This window comes from Dunckerocampus dactyliophorus, chromosome 19 (assembly GCF_027744805.1).
Source record: "Dunckerocampus dactyliophorus isolate RoL2022-P2 chromosome 19, RoL_Ddac_1.1, whole genome shotgun sequence".
NCBI classification, from domain to species: Eukaryota; Metazoa; Chordata; class Actinopteri; order Syngnathiformes; family Syngnathidae; genus Dunckerocampus; species Dunckerocampus dactyliophorus.
The window spans coordinates 1,112,272-1,120,905 of NC_072837.1; the positions used below are offsets into that span (position 1 = coordinate 1,112,272).

Consider the following 8,634-nt stretch of genomic DNA (forward strand, 5'->3'; position numbering starts at 1 on the left):
TCCAGTGCCTAGGCCTCCGGCCTCGGCCACACCCCCCCTTCTCAAAAAAGCTGGATCCACCCCCGGGTATCTTTTAGCTTGATTTAAATTTTCAGTTCATTTGGTGCCGTTACTACATATAAATAAAGATAACTGTGTTCCGTAATTTATCTTTCTGTTTATAAAATACAGCACTAATGGGCATATTTCACACATAGAGGCAAATGGTGATTAATCATGATTAATTAATTTGAAAACTGATTCAATTCTTTTATCATTTGACAGCCCTACAATTATACACATTTATAATACATAGAGATGTCTAAGAAAACAATACATTTTATTTATATTTATTCTTTTTTTATCAAATAAAACAGAAATAGGAATAGGCCCTGTAAAAACATGAACTATCATGTAGGCATAAAAACATGTATCTACATCAATTTCATTAGCGCCCTTTTGTAAAGGCAGTTGTTTTGTTTTGGATGTGATTAGCTTGCGGAAGTACAGCTAATTTACATCCAAGTGGTAAGCAGTCATTTTGAAAGCCTTGTTGACCAAGGAGGTGATGCTAACGCTAACTAAAGCGAGGACAAGCAAAACAGAAAGTGTTCCAAACGCAATGAGGCCTCCTGAGGGACTTCATCGTGAGAGAGAGAGAAAGGCTTTGAGAGGGAAACTGAGCGAGAGTGACACACTGACAAGAACATTTGACATCCGGGGGGCGACCAAGCACAAGTTCAAGTACGTATATTTCTACTTTCTTCCAGTTAACCGTGCACAGAATGAACTAAATCAGATAGCTGTTGGCAGTTATGAGCAGCAACAGAATATTTTCCGGCTACCGGGTGGAGAAAGCGCACGTAGGCTAACAGTAAAATCATCTTGCTTGATGTTTATGATCAGTTTCCAGCGTCACGTTCAGGGATGGGATGTACTTGCAGTGGCCAAGTGGTGGGTGACAACTCCCACAGAAGAAAAAGATGTTCTCTGGACCCCAACGCTTCTAATCACATGGTAAGCAAACAACTAGAAGCCGTGAAGAGCCTTTAAGGATCCAACAAAAACACACAAAGGAAGTAAGAGCAATGGGAGTAATCTGTTCCAGGGTCAAACTGTGACCAGGTCACATTTGAACATTCTTAAGAGCTACCTTAAAACACAAATACAATACAAATAGTCTAGCTTAGCTTTGATAACATGTGGCAGAAGTGTCTTGTAAAACAACCTTATTCTTTCCGTCCTCTAGGTTTGGGGTGGCAACACTTATTGTGACAACGGTAAAGACACACAGCACGACACTACGACTCTTATATTAGTGTAACCAGGAGTACAGTTGGCGCATATTTCTGTCATGATAAGCCATTCTAACACTAGCGCTAGCATGCACAGCAGGGAGACATCGTCATTAGCAGGGGAAGGAAACATTTATCTCAAGGCTGTGCTGCCGGGTTCCTTCAAAGCGCTTCCGTTTTAGCAGTTTAGATGAGATGAATCCAGAAGATGTATGAATGTCTGCTTGTATTGCATCCACAGAAGGATTAAGAAGTTTTGTTTTGGTAGCGTGGGACACTGGATTCGCTCGCAGAGAGCATAAAGCAGAACTTCTGTCTCGTCTATCAGCGTGGCGGCTACAGGAACATTTGCTTGACTTAGCCTTCAAATGTAGATTCACTTATCATCCATCCATCAATCCATTTTCCTCCGCTTATCCGGGTCCGGGTGGCGGGGGCAGCAGTCAGTCAGTAGGGAACTCCAGACTTCCCGGTCCCCGGCCACCTCCTCCAGTTCCACCGGGAGGACACCGAGGCGGTCACAGGTCAGCTGTGAGACATGATCCCTCCAGCGTGTCCTCGGTCTGCCCCGGGGCTTTCTCCCGGCCGGGCGTGCCCGGAACACCTCACCAGGGAGGCATCCGGACTAGATGCCCGAGCCTCCTCAACCAGCTCCATGTGAAGGAGCAGTGGCTCTACTCTGAGCCCCTCCCGGATGGCCGAGCTCCTCACCCTGTCTCTTAGGGAGAGTCCAGCCACCCTACGGAGGAAACTCATTTCAGCCGCTTGTATCCGCCATCTCCTCCTTTTGGTCACGAGCCAAAGCTCAAATTCAGCTCAAGTTAGCATAGCAAGGTAAAAAAAAAAAAAACAACACATCTTTATAAATTACATTTTTATAAAGCTCCTCTAGAGGCCCCCCAGGGGCACACTTTTACACAGCAGTGGCTTTCATGTAAGTTGTTAACTGAAAATGGCTTTTTATAGTCGCTTTTATAGTTCTACAAAAACAAATAGCTCTAATTGGCCCCAGGTCAGAATATCTTGTGGCTGTAGGAAACTTCCAGCTGTCCAGACACTATGCTAACTTCATCATCCCGTCGGCGTGTTCAGACGATGCGGTGTTTGTGGCGCAGCACGACTTCAAGCCAACCAACCACAGAGATCTCTCCTTCGGCAAGGGGGATCAGTTCAAGGTGCTGCAAGAGTAAGTGCATGCGGGAACTCTGCAGCGCTGTAACAACACTCATGTGCCACCTGTGTCTTTGTAAGACATGGAGAATGGTGGCTGGCTCGCTCCTTGTCTACCGGACACGAGGGTTTCATACCGTCCAATTACGTGGCACGGACGGACACACTGGAGGTGGAGAAGTGAGTTGTACACGCCATTGGTGAAGCGTGATGCGCCGTTGATGCTAATCCGCATGCGTACAGGTGGTTTTTCAAGGACCTGAGCAGGAGAGAAACCGAAAGGCTGCTCCTGGCGCCTGGAAACAAACCAGGGGCCTTCCTCATACGTGAAAGTGAGACGTGTAAAGGTAACACACGTCCTTTTGTTGCCTCTGCATTGTTGTTGGTTGCAGACCTTGCTGTTGTTGCCGTGTAAAAGCAAGACAACCTGTGGCGGTTAAAGTGCGGCTTGTTGCAGGTTCCTTCTCGCTGTCCGTCAGAGATTTTACAGCAGAAACGGCCGACGTGGTGAAACACTACAAGATCCGCTCTCTGGACAAAGGAGGCTACTACATCTCCCCGTCCAGCACATTTCCTTCCCTGCAGGAGCTGGTTAAATTCTACACAGGTGAGTCAGTGCATTGGAAGCACGGCTTGCGGCTTCACTCTAACACCTTTTTTCAAAAGCATATTAATACAAATACAAAATACAAGGCAAAATATAAGGCACCGAATTGGGATGATATGTAGTATTCTACACTGGCCACTAGGTGTCAGTAATGTTACATTGATGAGGAAGTACTCTACAGAACAGGAAGTAACAGAGCAACAAGAAGGAAGTCTCCCAGTGCTCGCAGGTGAGTCTGTGGCCTTGTCACTACGCAATGCGTACCCGGAACGCAATCGGTTCAACTGGGTTCTACGCATGTGCAGAACGGGTCTACTTCTGGTCAGCCTCATTTTCACTAGTCACATGTTAGGCATGTGTCATCTACGCCATCCGTCAATCTATTTTACGGCCGCAAGCGTCCCCCCTCCGCTCCCCAAAACGTTATGAGATAGATAGAAATGTGAGAAATAACAACATCATCTTTTTTCTTCTATCATATCCGTGGTGCAGGTGGACAATTAATAAGACCTTTTTTCTTTGTTCCAGAAATTATTTCACTTTCTTTTTTTCGCCACTGAAAAAAACACACACAAAAGCATTTGCTAGCAAGATATGTTTGATGGATGCTATTTCCCCGTTAGACAAAAAAGTAACAAAGCTGAATCCTCTCATGGAGATGAATCCATCATTGCACTCTATTCACCGCGGTTCAGGAGTAGTTGGCCTTTTTTGGATGTGCTGTGCGCAGGTACAGCGGACGGCTTGTGCCAGCGCCTGTACGCCCCCTGCAAGAAAAAGCCCCCCCAGCAGCCGTGGGCTCCGGATGAGTGGGAGATCCCCAGAGAGACCCTAAAACTGGTGAAGAAACTCGGGGCCGGCCAGTTCGGAGAAGTATGGATGGGTGAGTGAAAGTTCCGTCCGCCGATGACATCCACAAGCTGGCACCACTGGGAGTTCTGTCTGGTTTCAGCTTACTATAAGAACACGCTGAAGGTGGCCGTGAAGACCTTGAAGGAGGGCACCATGGAGCCGCACGCCTTCCTGCAGGAGGCCAACCTGATGAAGCAGCTGCAGCATGAGCGGCTGGTGCGACTCCACGCCGTGGTCACCGTGGAGCCCATTCTCATCGTCACTGAGTTCATGGTCCATGGTAGGACAAGCAATGCAATGCTATTCATCACCAATACGCCATCTGAATTGCTCTCCTTTCAGGATGTCTGCTGGACTTTCTCAAAACAGATTACGGAAAAAGGCTCAGGCTGAATAAGCTGATAGACATGTCAGCGCAGGTGCGACACAGTCACAGCAGCGACTGTGTGTCTTATTTATTGGCTCTGCATTCATTCCGCACAGCAAGCGCTGCAGGTTGCTGCGCATCGATATTATATCGCGCTGATATTGTGCTCCTCCTTTCACGACAGATAGCTGAAGGCATGGCGTACATCGAGAGCAAGAACTCCATCCATCGAGACCTGCGAGCAGCAAACATCCTGGTCAGCGACACTTTGCACTGCAAAATTGCAGACTTTGGCCTGGCCAGGCTGGTGGAGTCTGAATACACGGCTCAAGAAGGTTCACTCGCTGTTTACGTTCACCATATAAATGATGCAAATGCCGCTCCCAAAGATTTGACAAAGAAAGGGTGCTGCTGACATCTCACTCAAACTGAAATCAGGCAGGAAAGTCAGGAAATGAGTCATTTGTGCTGGAAAAAAACAACATATAGTCGTCCTATGACAACTTTATTCTCTGGAAATTTGATGTTCTTTATGTTCCATTTAGGGATAATTAAGTGGAGGGTTTTTTGGACAAAAAAGGGGGGAAAAAGCCCAAATTTGTAGGTAATTCTGCATATATTTTTTTTTATATTTTTCATTTACAAAAATCACTTTTGGGAGGGTAAAAAAATGTTGAAACCATTGTGTGGGTTCTTTGTCCATAAATGATTAAAAAAAAAAACTTTTCTTCACAGAAAACCACAAAACAAAAATATATTTTTTCTTTTATGACCAAAATCATTACTTTTTTTCAGATGAAAAGAAAATTCACACAAAATGATCTATAAATGGTGGTTGGAGTAAAAAAAATACTTAAAATAATTTAAAAAAAATCATAAGTAGTCAAAAAGGAAAAAAAATGTTTTTCATTTTTCTCATAATTAATTTTTTTTTAAAATTTTTTATTTAAGTCATTCAGATACATTTTTATATTTTTGACACTCTTATTTAAGACATTTTATTTGTATTATTTTTTTACATTTTTATTTAAGTCATATTTATATTTATATTTTTTTCCACTGTATTTAAGTATTTTTTATTTATTTGTTATACTTTTATTTAAGTCATTTTAATTTTTATATTTATTTATTTATTCCTTCATTGACTTATTTATGTTAATTGTATTTAGAAGATGACTGATGAATATTGACCAATTTTACTTCAAAATAAGCGAGACATGACTTGTATATCACATATTTTAATGTCATTTTTGACTTGCTGTCTGCGGCCCACCCACAGTGGACCCACGACCCACTTTTGGGTTGCGACTCAGCAGTTGAGAATCACTGATTTAGAGGATGATCTTTTTGAATCATGTCTAATGAACCACCATGAACAGATGAAATAAGGTGATATATAACAGAACATCCGTGAAACGAAGCGATCTCACCACAAGATGGCAGTAAAGAGTTTTTGAAGAAACTAGTGTACAAGTAAGATGATACCAGTGTTGTGTTAGCTTTTTGAAGAAACTAGTGTACTAGTAAGATGATACCAGTGTTGTGTTAGCTTTTTGAAGAAACTAGTGTACTAGTAAGATGATACCAGTGTTGTGTTAGCTTTTTGAAGAAACTAGTGTACTAGTAAGATGATACCAGTGTTGTGTTAGCTTTTTGAAGAAACTAGTGGACTAGTAAGATGATACCAGTGTTGTGTTAGGTAGTGTACAGTCAGCTCCTAACAACATAACATGAACGTGGTCTCACCTCATTTGTGCTAATCAGGTGCAAAGTTTCCCATCAAGTGGACGGCTCCTGAGGCCATCAACTACGGCACGTTCAGCATCAAGTCAGATGTCTGGTCCTTTGGGGTCCTCCTGACAGAAATAGTCACCTATGGAAGAATACCGTACCCCGGTTAGTAATGCTCACGTTAAATACGCATGAAGCTCGTTGGAAAATACCACCTCGCATGACCCTAACTTCTTCAGGGATGACAAACCCCGAGGTGATCCGAAACCTGGAGCGCTCCATCAGGATGCCGCGTCCTGAGGGCTGTCCCGAGGAGCTCTACCGCATCATGATGGCCTGCTGGAAGGAGAGGCCTGAGGAGCGGCCCACCTTTGAATTCCTGCAAAACATTCTCAACGACTTCTTTGTCGCCACTGAGGGACAATACGAGATGCAGCCGTGACCCCAAAGTGTGACCACAGTGACTCCATTGTGGATTCTGACAGGGTACAGCAGTGTACACGCTGGACGAAAGCAGCTATTGGGGGGAAGAGTCAACACAGGGAACATCAGACACATCATTCAAGCAGCAGGCCTACGGTACATCCCCGTACAGCCAGAACACTGCTTTCAAAGCATTTCAACTTGTACATTTTTACATATTTTTGGTAAGTCAAAAATATAGAATCTTTTAAAAACATTTTTTGTATATTTTGTTATATTTTTGAAATGATTATTAGGGGTGCACGATAAAAGGGCCGATATGACATCATACCGATAAATGTGATAACATTAAAAATAGCTCTCATAATTGATCATTTAAAAAAAAAACGCTCCAATACAGCGAGATTACCCGTACTGTGCATGTGAGCAAATCAAGCGCTCCTTTTTTCTCCTGCCTGTGACGTTGGCGGCCTGCCGTCACTTACAAACAAACATTGACTTTCCCAGGAAGACATTTTGCATGCTCGTTGTACCAAATGCTCCGCAATGAGGGGAAAAAAACCCATCGAGCACACAAAAAAACCTTACCAGCCACCTGAAACACCAGCGCCGCAGCATTTGAAAAGTGCAAAAGGTTTGCCAGAGACCTCCGTGGCGTCGCACCGGCTGCTCGGAGCGTGTGCCCGAATACAGTGCACCTTGCCGGGCCACAGCAGGTGGCTCGTCCCCCTTTGCTGTATACTCTGGTTCTCCTGATGGAAGAGATGTGGTGGTGCAGTAGTAATGTCACCATACTTGATTAGGACAAATCAACAGGTTCAATTGGTCAAAGTCTAATTTGTTGGAGTCCTTCTTACCTGCAGGTGTGCACAAACGACAGTTTAATCTAAATTGAAAAAGTAGATGTGAAAATGTTATCGGTACCATATGGATCTTGAGAAGCAGAAAACGATCGTTATCGGTTTGAAAAAGACATATTGTGCATCTCTATTACTTCTGTAAATGAATAACATAGATTGTATAGTGTTTTATAGCAGAATATGCTGTTTAATATCTTATAGGACAAAACCAGTGCTTCAGTGGCAGAAAACCCCCAAAAGGCCTAAAGACCCCAAAATAAAATGACAGCATTTTCACCTCAACTTGAACATTTTATTCCTAAACTACAGTGACGAAAAAGCTGTACTGTTTTGGAATTCAGTGTGCACGGAACCCTTCAACTTCAGCGTTTTGCAGTGATTAACTTCTTTTTACACCTGTATGACAGTTAGGTATGTGGAATGAGTAGCATCTATGAGGCCTGAAGCATCTCATTTGTCATTAACAGAACAACTTTGATATTTTATTGTTTTAGTACGCTAATACCAACAGTGGTTAACTTCTTTTTACACATGTATGACAAAGTATTATTTTAAATAGTGCCTACACACACTATACACACACTACACACACCACAGCTTGACCCTGGAACAGATCGTTGATATTATTTCCTATGGGAAAATATGTTCGCTCCTGTAGCGCTCACAATAAACATAACACAGGAAGTAGCACAAACATGGCAATAACCTCACTCTTGCAGCAAGTAAAAAATGATTTCATAGTACTTTCATCACCCTTTGAGTAATTTTAGCCCCCAAAAAACATCAACTTGATTGTACAGCACTGACCCCCTCCCTCGGATGAAGGACCAAAGCACATCTCAGAGATAAGAATGGGATGGTTGCCATCCAGGGGTGACAGCCTGCCATTTCCTGGACGGACAGGAAACAGGAAATGCTAGTCAGCATTCCTGAGATGCCACACAGCGAGACCGCCACCCCTGAGCCACTCCATTTCCCTGAAAATAATGTTGTGAACACATGAGAGTGAAATGGTGACAGTGGGTGTGGATGAATGTTGTGGACTCTTAGTTAGTTATATAATTAAGCCTAAAAAAACATCTAACAAATAAAAATGTTTTAAAAAAAACCTTTGTGAAGTATGTTAGAAAAGACATGCAATACGCTTGTTATCCAGCAGAGGTCACTGCACTGTCTGTGTGCCAAAAAATGAAATAACTAGGGTTGTCAAATGATTTAAAAATTTTAATCAGATTAATCACAATATTCTAATTAATTACGGTAATCATGATTAATCACCATTTGCAACTGTGTCTGAAATATTCCCATTTTTACTGTATTTTATTGAAAGAAAGACAAGACGGTATTATA

The 8,634-nt window shown here is 42.9% G+C and overlaps 1 protein-coding gene across 3 annotated transcripts; it reads left to right on the forward strand.

Moving 5' to 3' along the window:
• Positions 1-534: 534 nt before the first annotated feature.
• On the forward strand, positions 535-8,356 carry blk (BLK proto-oncogene, Src family tyrosine kinase). Of its 3 annotated transcripts, none has more exons than XM_054762700.1 (13): positions 535-723; positions 886-996; positions 1,229-1,259; positions 2,310-2,449; positions 2,526-2,624; positions 2,688-2,791; positions 2,902-3,051; positions 3,782-3,934; positions 4,004-4,183; positions 4,246-4,322; positions 4,455-4,605; positions 6,035-6,166; positions 6,241-8,356. In XM_054762700.1, the coding sequence occupies exons 1-13, from the start codon at positions 548-550 to the stop codon at positions 6,441-6,443; spliced, it is 1,707 nt and encodes a 568-aa protein (XP_054618675.1). In that variant the 5' UTR covers positions 535-547; the 3' UTR covers positions 6,444-8,356. The 3 variants fall into 3 exon arrangements, with proteins under 3 accessions (XP_054618675.1, XP_054618676.1, XP_054618677.1); XM_054762701.1 differs by having other exon boundaries at positions 537-723; positions 2,310-2,460; XM_054762702.1 differs by having other exon boundaries at positions 539-723; positions 2,367-2,460.
• The last annotated feature ends 278 nt before the right edge of the window (positions 8,357-8,634 follow it).

Excerpts from the sequence above, each read along its gene's own strand:
- blk (XM_054762700.1), top strand. The coding sequence starts at position 548 with ATGCTAACGCTAACTAAAGCGAGGACAAGCAAAACAGAAAGTGTTCCA. Across the intron at positions 2,792-2,901 it reads TGAAAGTGAGACGTGTAAAG|GTTCCTTCTCGCTGTCCGTC; the intron begins GTAACACACGTC and ends GGCTTGTTGCAG. Across the intron at positions 3,935-4,003 it reads GTTCGGAGAAGTATGGATGG|CTTACTATAAGAACACGCTG; the intron begins GTGAGTGAAAGT and ends GTCTGGTTTCAG.